The sequence below is a fragment of the Chenopodium album genome, chromosome 9 (genome assembly GCF_948465745.1).
Source record: "Chenopodium album chromosome 9, dcCheAlbu1.1, whole genome shotgun sequence".
Taxonomy (NCBI): Eukaryota; Viridiplantae; Streptophyta; class Magnoliopsida; order Caryophyllales; family Amaranthaceae; genus Chenopodium; species Chenopodium album.
Genome location: NC_137842.1, coordinates 59,787,952 through 59,807,555, shown reverse-complemented (window position 1 = coordinate 59,807,555; position 19,604 = coordinate 59,787,952). Strand labels below are relative to the sequence as shown.

At 35.2% G+C, this 19,604-nt stretch overlaps 3 protein-coding genes across 5 annotated transcripts; all 3 read left to right on the top strand.

Annotated features, from left to right (window-relative positions):
* The first annotated feature begins 269 nt into the window (after positions 1-269).
* LOC145559996 (G-type lectin S-receptor-like serine/threonine-protein kinase At4g27290) lies at positions 270-5,249 on the top strand. 2 transcript variants are annotated; one of them, XM_081621252.1, is made up of 10 exons: positions 270-342; positions 666-1,872; positions 2,115-2,228; positions 2,417-2,571; positions 3,176-3,386; positions 3,663-3,900; positions 3,981-4,131; positions 4,275-4,675; positions 4,768-4,820; positions 4,971-5,249. In XM_081621252.1, exons 1-8 carry the CDS (start codon positions 298-300, stop codon positions 4,572-4,574), a joined length of 2,421 nt encoding a protein of 806 aa, XP_081477378.1. In that variant the 5' UTR covers positions 270-297; the 3' UTR covers positions 4,575-4,675; positions 4,768-4,820; positions 4,971-5,249. The 2 variants fall into 2 exon arrangements, with proteins under 2 accessions (XP_081477378.1, XP_081477377.1); XM_081621251.1 differs by lacking the exon at positions 270-342 and having other exon boundaries at positions 588-1,872.
* A 718-nt stretch (positions 5,250-5,967) lies between these two features.
* On the top strand, positions 5,968-11,749 carry LOC145559995 (G-type lectin S-receptor-like serine/threonine-protein kinase At4g27290). 2 transcript variants are annotated; one of them, XM_081621248.1, is made up of 7 exons: positions 5,968-7,732; positions 8,295-8,411; positions 8,659-8,813; positions 9,553-9,763; positions 10,023-10,260; positions 10,335-10,485; positions 11,339-11,749. In XM_081621248.1, exons 1-7 carry the CDS (start codon positions 6,466-6,468, stop codon positions 11,639-11,641), a joined length of 2,442 nt encoding a protein of 813 aa, XP_081477374.1. In that variant the 5' UTR covers positions 5,968-6,465; the 3' UTR covers positions 11,642-11,749. The 2 variants fall into 2 exon arrangements, with proteins under 2 accessions (XP_081477374.1, XP_081477376.1); XM_081621250.1 differs by lacking the exon at positions 11,339-11,749 and having other exon boundaries at positions 10,379-10,401.
* A 2,788-nt stretch (positions 11,750-14,537) lies between these two features.
* LOC145557835 (G-type lectin S-receptor-like serine/threonine-protein kinase At4g27290) lies at positions 14,538-18,584 on the top strand. Its single transcript, XM_081619020.1, has 8 exons — positions 14,538-16,448; positions 16,596-16,712; positions 16,937-17,091; positions 17,363-17,573; positions 17,877-18,114; positions 18,210-18,360; positions 18,422-18,424; positions 18,543-18,584. Exons 1-8 carry the CDS (start codon positions 15,188-15,190, stop codon positions 18,582-18,584), a joined length of 2,178 nt encoding a protein of 725 aa, XP_081475146.1. The 5' UTR covers positions 14,538-15,187.
* The last annotated feature ends 1,020 nt before the right edge of the window (positions 18,585-19,604 follow it).

Here is a 19,604-nt window from a genome sequence, read left to right as displayed (position 1 = left end):
GAAGGTTTTGCAGTACAAAAAAGGGTCATACATTGAAGGTTGGGTTACAAGTTCTTTTCACCTCTTTCAATAATTATACGCTTATAATGGAGTGTCAAAGTTTGTCATTAGTTTTAATTGGACTTAGAAATTTTGATTGTTGAATAATAAATATGCAAGTAAATTTGACCAAATCATTGACTTGTGTTTGGCTTTATCTTCCTTTGTCTTGGAAAAGATGTCCACATTTCACAACATGCAAAATTATGAAATTCTATGTGAAAATATCTGATAAAAGTGGCCAGTAGTGGGTCTAACATGGTTGAAAAATCTCAATTATTTGCAATTGTTATGCTGACTTTGGTAAGTGATTGTGATGTTTTATTTGCCAAAATAGATAGAAGTGTTAGGCCTTGTATTATCGGAGAGCGTTGATATAGTCTTTTTGAGACTGCTTTTTAGCTTCAATGTGTTTGTCTACAAGTTTTCGTGAGTTTTACGTGCTATTTGAATTAAGTTGTGTGCTATTTGAGTAAAGTTTTTCCCCTTTTTCTTTTGAATGAATCAATTTCATTGTGTCCTGCAATCAACAATCAACAATGTGCAAGATGACAGCCGCCTCATATGGCTTTTTTCTTCTTTTCTGGCTACTCCTGAATTTCATCTTAACTGCCTCTACTGCTCAGGATACTATTACTGTAAACCAGTCTCTCCAAGATGGTAAGACCCTTGTTTCTGCAAATGGGAACTTCGAGTTAGGATTCTTCAGTCCTGGTAGTGGCAGTAGCTCAAGAAGATATGTCGGAATCTGGTTTAAGAAAATCCCAGTTCAGACTGTTGTTTGGGTTGCCAATCGAAACTTTCCGCTTCTTGATTCTTCTGGTGTTCTTCAGTTCAACAATAAATCTGTTTTGGTACTTGCAAATGGTGCGGGAGGATTTGTTTGGTCTACTAATTCATCGAGATCAGGATTGAATCCAGTTGCACAGCTTTTGGATTCAGGAAATCTTGTTGTCAGAGACCAGAAAGATGGTAATCTTGATAATGTCTTGTGGCAGAGTTTTGATTATCCCTGTGATTCCCAATTACCGGGAATGAAGTTGGGAAGAGACCTTGTTACTGGGTTTGACAGGTTCCTTACTTCCTGGAAAAGCAGTGATGATCCTTCCCCAGGTAGCTATACATATCGGATTAATCCTCAAGGATACCCACAACCGTTCCTTATGAAAGACGGCGTTGTGCAGTTTCGTGATGGTCCATGGAATGGTGTTTGGTTTTCCGGTACTGCCAGGTTGCCAACTGATTCTACTCAGGTATATAAATTTGTTTTCAATAACAGGGAGGTGTCGTATGTCTATGAGCTCATCAACATCTCAATCATCACTAACAGAATTGTAAACCCTTATGGAAATATTCAACGTCAAGAATGGAATAATCATACACAAGGGTGGGCAACATTTTACTCAAAACCAATTGATAATTGTGATACTTATGGGGTGTGTGGTGCATTTAGTAGTTGTAACCTTGTAAAATCTCCTCAATGTCAATGCATGAAAGGATTTGTGCCCAAGTCCTCCACAAATTGGAATGCAGGGAGTTGGAGTGATGGGTGTGTTCGTAGTGCTTCGTTGAATTGCAGTGTCAGTGACGGATTCATTAAGTATGCCAATGTTAAGCTGCCTGATACAAGATATTCCTGGTATAACATGACAATGACTCTTGATGAGTGCAGGGGCAAATGCTTGCAAAACTGCTCTTGCGTGGCTTATGCTAATATAGATGTAACCAATGGAGGAATTGGCTGCTTGTTGTGGATTGATATCGTCATTGACGTGAAAGTTATACCTGGTTCAGGACAAGATCTTTATGTAAAGGTGCCATCTTCAGAGTTGGGTAAGAACCTTTTGTGGTTTTTTATTTTTTATTTTTTATTTTTTTTTATTAGCATACTATCAACATTTAACTGCTACTTGACTATCTCTAAGCCGACAAAATCTGTTGAATTCCTAAATTTACTAACCTTTACAAGATTAATATGGCTTTCATGGATACAATTTTACTTTTTTTTTTTGTCTGGCTGAACTTGAGCTATTTAAGAATTAACTCAAACCTTTTATCATTTTATGTATGTATAGGAGGAAATAGGAAAAAACGGGTATGGATTGCTGTGCTTTCCAGTATTTTTGCTTTTATGTCTCTCTGTGGAGTTGCAATTTTTATTGTGTGGAGAAGGAGGCGGAAGAGAGCAGGTATGCTGATTTCTGTTTCGTGTTTCAACTGCTATTATTCCTTTCTAAACTATGGTTTATCATTATTTGGGGATTAGAAGATAACTCTATCTTCTGGCATGTAGTTCATTGCACCCCAAAGTTTGGTGATACTCTGTCTCTATATTATGAACGTGTTTTTTGTTTATTGGTATGCTATGATATTGCAGAAAAATGCACTTCTAGTAGAACATTCACCATAAATAACAACAGTGAAGGAGAATCTGAGCTGCCAATATATGCTTTTGATGTGATTGCCAAAGCTACAGACCATTTTTCCTTTTCTAACAAACTTGGAGAGGGTGGCTTTGGACCTGTATACAAGGTTAATTTTATCTCTAATTATTTATTTTCTTTCAAGGCTTCCATTAACTTGCATTGGTGCTGTTGTTACCGTCTTTCAGAACCTCACTAAAGATGCATTGGGTAAAACTTTTTAAACAATGATGCAGATAATGGAGTAAAGTGGAAAATTCATGTGATTCTTGCTCATAGTACTTTTTTCTTTCCTTGGAATTGAAGGTGAACAGTTTAAAATCTGAATATGTTGATTGGAGTTTGACTTAATACTTGCAACGAGCAGTTATTTACCTGCATGTAACTTGCATGTCCAGCAAGAGTAGAGGATTGGCCATCCTGTTCTTGCTTCTGGGTTTTGTCCATAAGAAAACTGATTCCGAAAGTATTTTATGGCTAGTAATTCACAGTTCCATTGTTTGAGAGAATGCTCAAGTCTAGAGATGAAGTCAATATGCTATGACAATCTGAAAGCTGTAGTAGGGTTTTCTGTGTTTCAAAGGCATTATTGTCACTTTATCAGCATTATTACAACAGAAACAATCATGTTTGCTCTAAGAGTTTTTTCTTTTAATTTATTTTATTATTATTATTATTATTATTATAAAAATTTGTCTCTTAATAATTTTTAGGGAGTGCTGAGCGATGGACAAGAAATAGCTGTGAAAAGGCTCTCTAAAGATTCAAGACAAGGACTGGACGAATTCAAAAATGAGGTTATATTCATTGCAAAGCTTCAGCATCGAAATCTTGTGAAACTTATGGGATGTTGCATTGAAGCAGATGAGCGGTTGCTTATCTATGAATATATGCCCAAGAAAAGTTTGGATTGCTATATCTATGGTATGGCTTACTTTAGATTTCATGTTTACATTTCTGTTTCCTGTTTTGTAACTAGTGCACACATTAATTATTGACTATATTTTTTAGTTTAATTTGTTTTGAGGATAATGAAATAAATTTTACAACATAGTGATGTAAACTACTTGTATAAAAATAAAATGACTTGTCTAGAGTGGAGTTCTTCAATGGAAAATTTAATCCAAGTTATATTATTTGGATAGTTAGACACTTACACATCCTTAGTAACAGAAGCTTACAGTCATACTTTATGGGCAGATCCAACAAGCATTGACTTACTAGATTGGCCAAAGCGCTTAGAGATCATTATGGGGATTGCTCGTGGACTTCTATATCTTCATCAAGATTCTAGACTGAGAATTGTTCATCGAGACCTCAAAGCGAGCAATATTTTACTAGATTCTCAGATGAATCCCAAAATTTCTGATTTTGGTCTGGCTAGATCTTTCATTGGAAACGAAGATGAGGCACAAACAAAGCGAGTAGTTGGAACATAGTAATATTCTAATCTCATTTGTTCTTTTGCATCTCTCTTGAGTCTTGACAGTTTCCTGATATTTTGCTAATTTTTTGCAGTGGCTACATGCCTCCTGAATACACTATCGACGGATTATTTTCAGTGAAATCTGATGTCTTCAGCTTTGGAGTATTAATTCTCGAGATAGTGAGTGGCAAGAAAAATAGAGGGTTTAATCATCCAGACCACCATCATAATCTTCTTGGACATGTAAGACTAGTCTTTCTTTCACCAAGCTAAGCCGTAGCATGATGTCATTGATATATAATAGACTAATAGGGGGTTGTACTTGAAATTATTATCATTTATTAAAGGGGTCTGTTAATTACCTGACTAGTGTGTAAATTGTATAGGCATGGATGCTTTTCAAAGAAGATACAGCTTTGGATGTAGTTGATCTGTTGATTAGGAACTCAAGTTATGCACCCCAATTGCAAAGAATGATTCACATTGGCTTGCTATGTGCTCAGCAACATCCAGATGATAGGCCAAGCATGTCAGTCGTTACTGTCATGTTAAGCGGTGACTCTAGATTACCTGATCCTAAAGAACCTGGCTTCTTTGTGGCAAGGAATTTGCCACTGGAATCAGTTTCTGGCAAAACTCAATCAAGCTCCAATTATGAATCTGTATCATTGCTAGTTGGGCGGTAGGGTGGTATAATTCAACATAAAAGAAAACATAGAATTTGAATTTAGTCTTCAGCGAGTTCAACCATGGATATTAAGGAAGTACTGAGATTCCTACTGCTGAAGTAAGTTATTTGTTTCTTGAAAAAATATTGGAAAAAAAAAACCTATGGTATCATACATTCAGGTTTCAGAAACGTTTTTTCAATTGTTACAGGAATGCTCCTTACAAGAAGTCGTCCTAGGTGGAAACCTTATTGGAGACATCAGGTATTGCTGCTTATTTACTTTTTGTAACACCATGCATTTTTATTTTGTTGTCCTATCCTAGATGGATTTCTGTACGGAAGACTACCTCTGAAATCATTTTTATGGTGAAAACGATGGTTTTTAATAAAATTCCTTTTGCGTATCTTGCAGAGAGGATGAACTAGAGAAGAATGTGCTTACAGTTAACTGTTTTAAGGAGAGGAAATAGGGCTTTTGGAGTTTCATTGCACAGGAACCAGGAAAGTTCTTCCCCATTGGAAATTTAAGCCAATTTATTTACGTACACCTAGTTTTGGTTTACATTACTTTCAAATGTTTCAATGCTTCACTGTAAAATAATCAGTTTAGTCTGCACTTGATGTAAAAGTGATGTGATCAATGATGATGTTTAATAGTTAATAACAAGATTATTTGGTCTGATTGCCTTAATTTCTATCTCATTTATCTGTCTCTGAATTAAGGTTCAATGTTTTTCCTAACATTTATTCATTTAGTCCAAATTCTAATCCAAGCTGTTTTTGCATATATATTAAAGAATTAATAGTCCTGTAACTTTAGTAATGCTAGCTTTATCGGCTTGAAAATTTGATTTTAGTGAATACGTCATCTATAAACATTATATGTTGTGGTTTCAATCGTCATATTTTATTCAGTCATAGAAATAAGTCAAATTCTACATGTTTTGTAACCATTACTTATTTTCGTGCACCTTTAGGATTTCATAATTTTAGTCTCATATATCTCTTGTAAGTTTTGGTATGCTTCTTTCTTTGCTATTTTTCTGATGATGCTGACAATCTTGACATAGTATACATATGAATACTCTATTTTGAATATACTTAAATGGGTTTATGAAGACTTGTTCAAAAAAAGTGGCTCTGAAAATCTAGTCAATATTGACGCACTGATGAATATGACATATAATGTTGGGTCAAACCTTTTTTTGACTCATACCTAGAATCTTGATGACATTTAAGGATATGGGAAATGTTTGGATAACTCTTTTTATTGGCAATCTTCATAGGCTCATAGTCATAGGAAAGTTCCTCACAAATGCAGTACATAGTTTAGAGAAGAGGGGGAAAAAAAACTTGATACTGTTGCATTTTTGGAGATTTTTTTATTCTCTTTATCTCTCTCACGATGGTTGACTAGTCAATTTCCGAAAACCTCTTGTCCTTTCTTGGGGGAAGGGGGGATACCAGTGTAAACATCTAAGAGTTTGTTTGTTGTTGGAAAATCTTGATTATGTCAAATTGTCAAAATAGACTAACTTTTTTCAGAAGTTACAGTATTAGATTTAGTTCATTTGCACACTAGGATAATTTTTTATAGTAAATAATTAAATATGCACTTCTGATGTTGAATGAACTGATTTTGACATGAAGTTGCTGACTTTTTGGTTATTCTTTGCACACTGGGATTATTAGATTATATAGTATCATCTATCATTCTTGTCTGATGTTGAATGAATTGATTATGAGAACCCAACTGATTTTTATCTGGGGTAAGCTCTTATTTTTCGCTGGAATATACGTTTTAGATTTGTTTCAATTGCATTGGGCTTTCTTTCCTACTTTTCAATCGTCACTATGTTCTTGAGTTAAGTGGGTTGTTCTAGTCGTCTTGGCTTGTATCAACTATCATGAAAGCAACTGCATACGTTCTTTTGTCATTATTCGTATTTGTAGTTTCTACCTCTGTAGCTCAAGACACGCTAACCACAACTCAATCCATTAGAGATGGGGAGACCTTGGTCTCTTCTGATGGAACCTTTGAGCTGGGATTCTTCACCCCAGGCAATACTGAGAGAAAATATATTGGAATCTGGTTCAGAAATGTTCCAGATCAGACTGTTGTTTGGGTTGCAAATCGAGAAAGTCCACTTCTTAATTCTTCTGGTGTTTTCCGGGTCACCAACGATTCTCTTCTTGTACTTATGAACAATACTGGAAGTGTAATGTGGTCTACCAATTCCTCAAGATCAGTGCTGAATCCAACTGCACAACTTCTTGACTCAGGAAACTTTGTTGTCAGAGATCAGAATGACAACAATCCAGATAACTTCTTGTGGCAAAGTTTTGATCATCCTTGTGATTCCCAGCTGCCTGGAATGAAGATAGGAAGGGACCTTGTTACTGGTTTAGATAGGTATTTAACATCCTGGAAAAGCAGTGACGATCCTTCCCCAGGGAACTATACCTATCGGTTTGATCCCCAAGGATATCCACAACTATTCCTGTACAGAGATTCTGTTAAGCAATTCCGAGATGGTCCATGGAATGGCTACTGGTTTTCTGGGAACAACTTGTTAGACTCAGATCCTTCAGAAATATACCAGTTTGTTTTTAATGACAAGGAATTATACTATGTCTATAAGCTTATCAATTTTTCATTTGTCTCCAATAGATTTTTAAACCCATATGGGACTATGCAGCGAGTTGAGTGGAACAATCGTACACAAGGATGGGCCACATATTTATCGAAACCCATAGATGGTTGTGATGCATATGCAGTTTGTGGCTCATTTGGTATTTGTAATCTAATGGATTCTCCTCAATGTCAGTGTGTAAAAGGATTTGTGCCTAAATCTCCGAAAGATTGGGATGGGAAGAATTGGTCAGATGGGTGTGTTCTGAATACCCCTTTAAATTGTAGCATCAACAATGGTTTCGTAAAGTACTCCAATGTCAAATTGCCTGACACAAGATTCTCTTGGTACAATACAACCATAACTCTTGAGGAATGCAAAAATAAGTGCTTGATAAATTGCTCTTGTGTTGCATATGCAAATTTGGTTGTCACTGATGGAGGAAGGGGCTGCTTGCTTTGGTTTAATGATTTGATTGATGTGCGAGTTCTCTCTGGTGCTGGGCAAGATCTTTATGTACGGGTGGCATCATCTGGGTCAGGTGAGAACCTAATTGCTGGTTCTTGTTAATATTTCAGTTGGAGAATGTGCTTATACTTTATTTAATAATTCCTGAAAGAAACCAACGGATAATATCTGTAATGGTGGATGTTATGGTATCTGGCTTTAATAGGAACAAAATCACCTCTTCGCAACATATTGTTATGGACTTATCCTCCGAGGTACTTCTGTCTGGCTGCCTTGTGTATCCCTTGAGAAATTGTTTGTTATTTGCATGATTGTAGCATCCCCCTTTTTTTTTCTTCTTTTGGGATTCAGCAATCATCCTGAAAATGTTACTGTTATATAATAGGTAAGGAAGGAGTATCATATTTTTTTGTTTTTTTGATTCTATTAATTTATGAGATGGTGCTAGATGCTAATAATTTATATTCTATATATTAGTTACTGATAAGAAAATTGTGCTAATGCAGTTGGTGTTATCTTACTCATATTGCTTTGAAAGATGTCTTAAAATTTTCTTTTTTTCATTTGATGTAAGTCATTTGTTTTCCTAGTCAATTTGGAACTGAAGAACTTACTTTGGTGTGTTGTGTATGTAGGTGGCAATAAGAAATTATGGATCTGGATTGCAGTAGGCTCCAGTTTGCTAATGATTCTGATCTTATTTTGTGCTGTGATCATTTTCCGTCGGAGGAAACAGAGGCTGAACTGTGATGGTAACTGATAGGAGTTGTACTCATTTCTTGTTCTGTTTTTAATCCTTAGTCCCATACTACTATAGCAATTATAGAGCTTAATATTCTGTGGTCCTGTAACCATTTTAATCATAACTTGGGATATTCTCCATCTCATGATGTTTGCTGAAATTATAAAAATTGATATGGTGTGTATATGAGCCATTGAGGACCGTCTAGCCCTGCATCAATGTACTATTTTGTAAAAGTGGTTTTTCTTTGTTCACAGTGAAAGATCTAGCTAGGAAAGAAGAAAATGGCATTGAAAAGCATGAGGAAGAAAATGAGCTGCCCATGTTTCCTTTCGATATAATAACTCAAGCTACCGATTACTTTTCACATACCAAGAAGGTTGGAGAGGGAGGCTTTGGATGTGTCTATAAGGTAGTAGTTTTAAATTTTTATTAACTTGCTAATAACAAAACTTATTGTTGAAGAAGATATCAATTGTCAGAAATATTGGCATTGCAATTATCAGAAATATTAGCACTGCACAAATTATCATTCTGAAGCACATTAGACCCACTCATGTCAGCACTCCTCTCTACGCTTTCAAGTACAGATTCTGAGGGTTCATGATGGTTGGTAACCTAAAGTTTAATGCTCTTTGGCCTTTTGAGTATATTTCACAGGGATTGACTTTGATATTTGATCCTTCAATGTAAAATTGTAGAAGTAATATACCAATTATTACTGTAATTTTCAGTTTCTTCGGAAATTTCTGCTGAACTTCAAGAGGCTAACCCATATATATAACTTACAGAAAATAAGATTAACATTCATTAAGCTCTAGTTTGTATGTGTTTTATTATGTCATTAGGTATAATCTTAGACCATATCAGAGACTTCTACTACTCTCAACTAGTCAACAACTTGTAAAGGATCTGATGTTTGTAAGCCAATGAATGAAGCTCTTGTGAGTCACTTATTCAAGGTGGTTGTATCATCCAAACTCTAAAGTATATTTCTTATTTTGCTGCATGGCTAAAATTTTCTCCTTGAATTCTTATCTATAATTTCTTTAGTAAGAGATGGTTTGGATTGAACTGGATAGGATTTTTTTTCTTTTACTTTGTATATTTTTCACAATAAATATTTTGATTTCCTGTTTTTATAAATTTAGGGAGTACTGAATGATGGGCAAGAAATAGCTGTGAAAAGGCTTTCGAAGGATTCAAACCAAGGACTGGATGAGTTTAAGAATGAGGCTCTGTTTATTGCAAAGCTTCAGCATCGCAACCTTGTGAGACTTATAGGATGTTGTGTTAAAGCAGAAGAACGGATATTGATTTACGAATACATGGCCAATAATAGCTTGGACCGGTTCTTATTTGGTAAAATTCTTCTTGGCCTTGACATCTATGATCTAATATATACTAGCATGTTCTTTTGTTAACAGTTAGTCAATTATGCTTACACGGAAGAGAGGGTGAGGGGGAGAGGGGACGGCATCCCCCCTCCCCAAAGAGTTTGAAATTAGGAACCAATAGGATGGAACTCTGGTCCATTGAATTCTCATGTTTGTGTAATTCAATAAATTTGGTAATAGTGTATGTCCATAACAAAGGAATTATTGTTTCTGAATATCACCAGATCAAACAAGCAGTGGCTTATTGGATTGGCCAAAACGTTTTGAGATAGTCAAGGGGATTGCTCGTGGCCTACTTTATCTTCATCAAGATTCAAGATTGAGAATAGTTCACAGAGATCTTAAGGCAAGCAATGTCTTACTTGATGATGAGATGAACCCCAAGATTTCTGACTTTGGCATGGCAAGAAGTTTTATTGGAGGCGAAGATGAGGCACGGACAAAGAGGGTGGTTGGGACATAGTAATATCCTCTCCTCATTTGTACTTACCCTCTCATTTCAGGTCCTTATGCTAACGTTTATTGTTTTGTTACAGCGGTTACATGCCTCCTGAGTATACAATTGATGGCCTATTTTCAGTAAAATCTGATGTCTTCAGCTTTGGAGTAATAGTGCTTGAGATTGTATGTGGCAAAAAGAACAGAGGATTCAACCATTCAGATCACCATCACAGCTTGCTTGGACATGTAAGATTAATCTTCCTTTCTTAAAATGCCGACCAAGGTCATGCAATTATTGCTTAGGGTTTTGGCTATCCCCTGGTTTTGGTGGTAATGTGGATGCTGAATTAAATCATCATGTCATCAGAAAAGTTCTTTGTTTCCTCTCTCTGTTGCTCTTGGTGAAGTTGTGATTACAGCCCTTTTCTTATTGAAGATAAGCAACCCTCATGCCATCTTTAGGATATTTCACGGGAAATGAGTTTAAACAACAATTACTTGACCATTGCATAAGTCATTAGGTGTGATGACCAAGATGCATTGGCATGGTTTTTGCCTTAGTTTTGCCAAAAATATTGAAGTTAAAAAAGCAGTCACCATGAAGCTTTATAGTTTTGTAGATGCAAATAGCCCGCAATTGGTGGCAATATTTACTCCCTCAGTTTCTTTATAGTGGTTACATTTGAGATTTTCACACCCAATGAGATATGATTGGAAAATATAAGAGAATGTGGGAAATATGGAATGTTGTAAGAAGGGAAAAAAAATGTAAGTTGAGTGGAGTGCTGTAAGAATATGAAAGAAATAAATTAGTAGGTTGAGTGAAATATTATAAGTAAAAGGAAGAATAAAAAAAATAGGTTAATTGGAATGTTGTAAGTTTAAGTGGGAAAAAGTATTGAAAATAAATGACTCAGGTGGGTCATTTTACCTAAAATGGATTAAGCAAAAGTGTAACTATTCACTTGAAAGTTGAAATACATATTTATGGAAAGTGTAATCATTATCATGAAATAGAGGGAATTTAAGATTGCATACTTTTATTGTCTCCCTAGTTTGGTATAATGGCTGAGTAATCTGACTGATATATGTTGTCTAGGCGTGGATGCATTTCTTAGAAGGCACTACTTTGGATATTGTTGATCCATCAATTTGGAATATGAGCTATTCATCGGAAATGCAAATGGTGATTCAGATAGGCTTGCTGTGCGTTCAGCAACATCCAGAAGACAGACCTAGCATGTCACAAGTTTCTGTCATGTTAAGTGGTGATACAAAATTGCCTGTACCTAAAGAGCCTGGCTTCTTCATTCAAAGGTATTTGCCCAAAGAACTAAACTCAAGCGGCACACAATCTCATTCCAATGATAAAATTACTATTAGTTTACTGTCTGCTAGATGAAGTGCACATATTGATCAATCCTGTATCCTTATGGTTTCTACAGAAACTGTAAAATTACTGCTGTAAATTGCTTTCTGAAATCAAACTTCTATATTTTTAATCCGTAAATAGATATATTAACGGGCCGGGCTGGGCCGGACAGGGCTTTATCTAGAATGGGTCGGGCCGGGCCAAGCCTAATCCTAAATGGGCCGATATTGTCCATGGGCCATTAAGCCCAGCCCGGCCCGGCCCATTTAAAATGTATAAACAATCCAAACCAACCATAAAGTAGACACAATATAAGAGAATTATAAAGGGCCTTTAAGGGACCTTATAAAAGAGAACACGGCCAAAAGCAACTACAAAAATATCGAGTACAATACAAAGACCCTAGGGAGGGACTTACCTTCTAGGAAGGGCCTTCCCAATGCCCAGGATCTTGAAAACTGGTTTATAAATAAAATCTTATTACAACTTTTTTTAAAAAAAAGTAATTAGCTTGTTCTGTATACGATTGGAGAAAAATGGGTAGACCGGGAGGCATAGAGCTCAGCCTGGTCTGGTGATCTGAATACCTCACCAACGAACGTGTTAACATCAGATTGATCTTTACAACAGAGTCTGCTTGAATTTCTTTTTGAAGGAGCTGTAGCATATACAGAAATAAGTAAGACTACTTGATATTTTGATAACAAGAAAGCTGCTACATCAAGAAAAACAATGCTCAAATGTGGTTTGGAATCTAGTAAGATAAGAAAGCCACTATATTTATTATCCAATTCAAGGAAATTCGTAGCAATAAATTACATATTAGTTACATTCCCTCATTACATAATTCTGACTAATAGCTAAAACCCATCATCAATAACTCATCATAATATCATATACATATAGAAAATCAAGGAGACAACAAGAGTAGAAAAAAGCAGCCCTAGTCCAGCCCTTTTATAAAAGCAATAAAAAGCAAAATAAAAACAATTACCTAGTATAGGAAACTATCATCAACCTCATCATCATCATCATCAACGGCCTCATCATCATCCGAGCTAGAATCACAATCCAAATTTGAAGGGATGTTATATTCATCACGACGCCAATCTTGAACACAAACTAGGGCTTGAACCGTTGAGGGTTTCAATGAGCTACGATTAGGAGATATAGTTTTCCCCCCTACACTAAAAGCCGACTCGGAAGCCACCGTACTAACCGGAATTGTTAGAAGATCTCGTGCCAATATTGCAAGCTCCGGAAATCTCACGGCATTTTGTTGCCAATACTCTAAAATATCTAGCTCCATGTTCAAATCAAGCTCCGATTCCTCCAAATATGACTCAAGTTGGGACTTTTTTGTTTGAGTCCTTGTAATTCTTGAACTATAGCTTTGATAATCATCAAAGAAGTTTTCATCTTCAATCCTACTACTTGTAGTAGAGGGAGCAACAATTGGGGAAGTTGAAAATGTTGACTTATACTCATTATACAAAGATCTTAAAGTGTTCAACACTTTTTCAACTTTACACATAGCATCATCCAAACCATATATCTTGTCAAAACAATACTCCACAAACTTTAACTTAAACCTTGGATCAATAATTGTCGCACAAGCTAGATATATGTTATACTCGGACCAATATTTGTCAAATTTTTCCAACATAGGTAACACCATTTGAGCAAAAATTCATGTGGACCTTTAGATGTCTCAAGTAAACGACGATGCACCATACATGCTCCCTTAAAATACATGTTAGAAGTTGGAGACTTATTGGCCGAGAACATACATGTAACATCATAAAAGAGTTTCAAAAACTTGTGAACAACACTCAAATTTTCCCATTCATCCTCCAAAGGCACATTACTCTTGAAAGATGCATGTAATGACCCCAAATGAATAAAAACATCTTTGTAGTAAAGCACATTATCAAGCATCATATATGTAGAGTTCCAACGAACTTGCATGTCCATACGAAGTTTCCTCTTAGCCTCTAAATGAAAATGCTTTTGAGCGGTATCATAAAAGTCCTTGCTTCTAGAAGATGATCTTGTAACAAATTTTACCAAGTTTCTAATCTTATCTAATATGTTCTCAATACAAGATAGACCGGATTGGACAATAAGATTGATGATATGAGCACAACATCTTATATGAAAAAAACAACCACCACTAACCAACATACCCCTTGACCCAAGACGATTTTTCATGTGCTTAACCATCACATCATTATAACTTGCATTGTCAACCGTTAAGCTAAGCACTTTGTCATCTAAATGCCATTGATTAAGAAACATAAAAATCTCTTCGGAGATGCTTTGTCCATCAAAGGGGGGTGACAATGATGTGAACTTAATAATCCTTTTATGAAGTTTCCAATCATGATCAATAAAATGGGCAGTTATGCAAATGTAATGTTGCCAAGTATGTGATGATTTCCAATTATCAGTTGTCAAACATATTCGTCCGGATGCATTCCTCAAATTTTTTTTAATTTTCTCTCTATAAGAGGCATACAAAGAAAAAAGGTCTCTAGTTAAAGTTGCTCGACTAAATGGTTTAAATTTAGAATTAGCCTTTAACATCATCAGCGGCAAGCAAGAAGGTAATAAATTGAAGATTTAGAATTTGGGAATTTTTTTAGGATTCATCATTTGGGGGAAATAGGGAATTTTTAAAGGGAATTTTTTTTTTTTTGAAACTGACGTTAGAATTTTAGAAAGTGTAATCTAATTTAGGATAAAAAAGCCTCATAAGTGTAATATAATTTCAGCCCTTTTTAACTTAGACCCAACCCTTTAAATCCCATTATTTAATAGCCCTTTAAAAGCCCGCCCCATTTAAATGTTGGATGGGTAAAACCCTTTTATAAAAGGGCTGGACTAGGGCTTTAAATGGGCCCCTAACCCATTGAACAGGTCTAATTATGACTAGCAGCATTTACAATGTTGATTTTCAGTATCTTGAATATAACTAGTTTGAGTTAGTCGTACTCAATTTTGAACTTAAGTAAACAGTCGTGTCATTGTTATTGTATGGAAATATGGATGCTTTGGGTAAAGATTGAACATATTCTACATTCAATTTTCATAACAGCAGAAAAATATGCTACAAAAATCTGAACATTCTAGAATCAATTGACCAATCAAAGGTAGAGAAGAGAATTGAAGAAAAACTTACAGAGTTACAGTAACAAAAGGTTGAAATATAATTATATGGGACTTTATCTTAATAACTAAAAAGTCTAAATCATAGAGCAAGGTTAAATTCTATGAAGCAGCTGTTGACTATGGTATCAATCTGTCTAGTGGGATGACCCTCAAAGCAGTTATGTTTGAGAAAAAAAAAAAAAAAAAAAAGCAAATTTTAGCCACAGAAAATTTGGATGACTTTTCAAGTTTTCAATTAATGACGTTGCAAAATTTTGAATTATATATGAGCTTTATAATTGATTTGTTCTCTCAGAAGCAGTGCAATCTTCCTTTCAGAAGGTCTGAACTAAATAATTGGATCTCTTGTTTGGTTGTGTTAGCTTTACTTGCACATTGTTCATTCAATTTTCTTCTGAAAGCAAGATGACAACTTTGTATGGTATAGCTCTTTTATGGTCATTTTTGTCTCTGATCATTACTTGCATAGCTTTAGATACAATCACTCTAGGTCAATCTATTCGAGATAATTCTTCGGAGACTTTAGTGTCTGCTGGTGGAGATTTTGAGCTGGGATTCTTCCCAGGCACTAATGAGAAGAGATATGTCGGGATTTGGTTCAAGAAAATCCCAAGTCCAACGGTTGTTTGGGTTGCCAATCGAGAAACCCCCATTCTTGATTTTTCTGGTGTGCTTCAGGTTACCAACAACTCTGTTCTTAAACTTTTCAATGGTTCTGGAGGAGTCATGTGGTCTACCAATACAACAAGATCAGTAAAGAATCCAATTGCGAAGATTTTGGATAATGGAAACCTTGTTATAAGAGATCAAGATGATGACAACCCTGATAATATCTTATGGCAAAGTTTTGACTATCCTAGTGATACCATGCTGCCAGGAATGAAGTTGGGAAGGGATCTTGTTACTGGGTTTGATCGGTTTCTGACATCATGGAAAAGTAGTGAGGATCCTTCTCCGGGTAGCTATACATATAAAATTGATCCTCATGGATATCCACAGCCTTTTGTTTTTAGAAATGGTTCTGTTGAGCTGTTCCGGGATGGCCCTTGGAATGGTGTTTGGTTCTCTGGAACCTCTATGTTACCAGACGATACTTTGGCCAGCTTTGTTTTTAGTAACAAGGAGATGTATTATACCTATACAATGTCTGACATCCCAACTAGGAGGACTTTGAATATTGGTGGAAGTATTCAACGTCTTAATTGGAATAATAATACAGGTGATTGGGAACCACTTTATAATAAGCCAAATGATAGATGTGACACTTATGCATCCTGTGGCTTATTTGGTATTTGTAACCTTGCAAATTCTATTCAATGTCAGTGTCTGAAAGGGTTTGTGCCAAAGTCACCCAAAGATTGGAACAATGGGGTTTGGTCAGGTGGGTGCGTTCATAATGGCCTATTAAACTGCAGCATTAACAATGGGTTCACGAAATATTCCAATGTCAAATTGCCTGACACGAGATATTCCTGGTATAATACGACCATGAACCTAGATGAATGCAAGCACAGATGCTTGCAGAATTGCTCCTGTACAGCTTATGCAAATTTAAATGTCATAGGTCGAGGAAGTGGTTGCTTGCTTTGGTTTGATACTTTAATGGATTTGAGAGCTATAAATGGCCCTGGACAAGACCTTTACGTAAGGGTGTCCTCCAACTCTAGTAAGGATTTATTGCTGATGCTGTTCCTTAAACTTTTTTTTTTTATCTTCAGTTTTGATTTTCTATGTTAAAAAATTAACATTCTTATAAATTTTTTGTTTCTGGTCCGAACTTTTTTTTTCCTGTTTTGAACTGTCATTTCTGTAGTTGGTGGAAAAAGACGAATCTGGATAGCAGTAGGTTCCAGTTTATCAGCTGTCTTGCTTATATGTGGCGCTATTATCTTTTTTCGAAGGCAAAAAAGGAACGAGGGGAGGAAAAGAAGTCAGTAAAAAACTTATGCTGTTTTCTTTTTATCTGAATCTCAACTGATGTTTGAAAGTTCAACATCCTGTGGTTTTAACTGAAAATTTATTTTGTAGTAGCAGTATAACTTTCTAAGTCTGAAACATGCTGGTTCCACTGTAGGAAAAAAATTGTGCTTTGGTCAATCTCATAATTATTCTACCATTTTTTTTTTTTTTTTGATTTCTTATCTGTGGTCACAGGAAACATTGAAACAAGGGAAAGTGAACGAGAAAACCGTAGCAACAAAAAGGAGTCGGAGTTGCCAATATTTGCCTTCGGTGTGGTAGAGAAAGCTACCAATTACTTTTCACCCAGCAACAAGCTTGGAGAAGGAGGCTTTGGGTCTGTCTACAAGGTATCAGATTCAGTCATTTGCTTTACTACTTGATTGTTTACAGAGGCACTGGCCAATGTAAGTAAATACAAGTATTACTGTCAGAGACTCCAATGCTGTTAGGAATCAAGTTGGGCAACTGATATCTGTTATATTGTTTGGTGAACATCCTTATTGAAAGGACGATATTTTTTATGATATTTCATATATTTTTATTAAATAAATGTGAATTAGACAGGTTTTACTTCTAAATTGGTGTACAGTTCTGATTGCCACGTCTAATAATTCCCAGGGATTGCTGAACAATGGGGAAGAGATAGCAGTGAAAAGGCTTTCAAAAGATTCAAGACAAGGAATAAATGAATTTAAGAATGAGGCTTTATTTATTGCTAGGCTTCAGCATCGCAATCTTGTGAGACTTATTGGATGCTGTGTTGAAGCAGAAGAAAGGATTTTAATCTATGAATACATGCCCAATAGAAGCTTGGACCACTTCATATTTGGTTTGATATTCTGTGGACTTTACATCCATGCTTATTTTTTCACTTTCATTGAAACTTTTTTCTTTCCTTTTTATTTTTTTATTTTTTTTTACATGCAGAATAACTAATAAGTTCAGTAAAATTTACGGTGTTTGTCCTGAAACTGAAGCTTTAGATTAGAGCATTGACAATCATTAATACAAAAAACTAGGCATTCTTTGCATTTAAATCACTATGAAATGATTGAAATCATCCAAATTTACAGCACCCATCACTGGCAACACACGATTAATAGAAAAGCTTACAATTCTGATGTATTTGCAGATGAAACGAACAATTCTACATTGGATTGGACAAAGCGTTTTGATGTAATTAAGGGGATTGCTCGAGGTCTGCTTTATCTTCATGAAGACTCTAGATTGAGAATAGTCCATCGAGATCTTAAGGCAAGCAATGTATTACTTGATTCTGAGATGAACCCAAAAATTTCAGATTTTGGCTTGGCTAGAAGTTTTGATGGGAATGAACACGAGGCAATGACTGTCAGGGTAGTCGGAACATAGTAATTTTCCTACATCACTTTACACTCCTTGACTTGTTGTACCTTATCCTTATGTTGATGACTAATTACATACTTTGTATGTTATTTTGTGACAGCGGTTATATGCCTCCTGAATACACGATTGATGGGGTATTTTCAGTAAAATCTGACGTCTACAGCTTTGGAGTATTGGTACTGGAGATTATTTCTGGCAAGAAAAATAGAGGGTTCAAACATTCAGATCACCAACACAACCTTCTTGGACATGTAAGATCAGTCGTACCTTTCTCTGGTTGCAACTTTTCAACTCTTTGTTTTCTAATTTCAGACTGTATCTTATCAACCATATCTTCTTTCAAGCATGCAACAACTTTAACAACCTTTTTAGGATTGAGACAGGAATGTAGAATTTGTGCAAGTTATTATATTTGATAAATCATATTTTACAGGCAATTATCGAAACATTCTTTAACATGGTTAAAGTTTGGTAAGTAAGTTGGTTAAAGTCTTAGGGTGATACCAAAGGGAGAAAATTACGTCTACATCATTTATCCTCCATATAAGTTCAGGCCCGTATCTAGGGCAGGGCAGGTGGGGCAACCGCCCTGGGCCCAATGTTAAAAAACCCAAATTTAGTTATACTTAAGGCCCTTAAAAAAACCAAAAAACTATAAGATGTCTGTTATCAAGAGAAGTCAAACGGTTATGGTTTTCTTCCCCCTAATTTTTCGCACCTTTTATTCAGTTGCCAAACTATATTTAATTTACACCTCAAAAAAAAAAAAAAAAAAAAAAAAAAAAAAACATTCAATCGATCCCTTTTTTGCTAGTTCTGTTTCAAAAATTCAATACCTCTTCTAGTCTTTCCAAACCTACATTAAATCCTTTCAAAATAAAATCTTAATTAACTCAAATTACTTAACTAATGATGAAAATTATCATAAACTATCATATATCTCTTCAATTTCAATGAGCCTTTTTTTTTTTTTTTTTTTTTTTGGAAAACGAGCATTTTTCGATATATAATCCTCCTTTTATTTCCATAATTCGCCCAAAAAAAAATTCTTCTTATATTTCCATACATATGTTTTCTGAATTTGGATTTGTTTGATTGGTTTCGTTCAATAATCTTGGGTAAAAGTTTTTCAGTCCCTTTGTGTTAGATTGTTAGATAATCCTTAGATTTCAATTGATTTCATATGAAATTGTAAAGACCGTTTTCAGTTGATGGGATGCACTTGCGTGAAGACATACTTTTGTAAAGTTATTAGTTGGTGAAAGAATAGGTGACAAATTAAGAGCATTTTTTTTTAATGCTTCAGCTCTAAGTATATTATACGGAGTAAGCAGTAAGAACATTGGCTGTTTTAGTTAACTATTATTGACTTTACTTCTAAAAATGCTAGTAGAAATTGTTTAGTATGAACATTTAGACTTTTACTTCAATATATTTATATGAAATGTTTTATGAGATCGTTTTTTTTTTTTTTTTTTTTTTCTGAGAAATTATG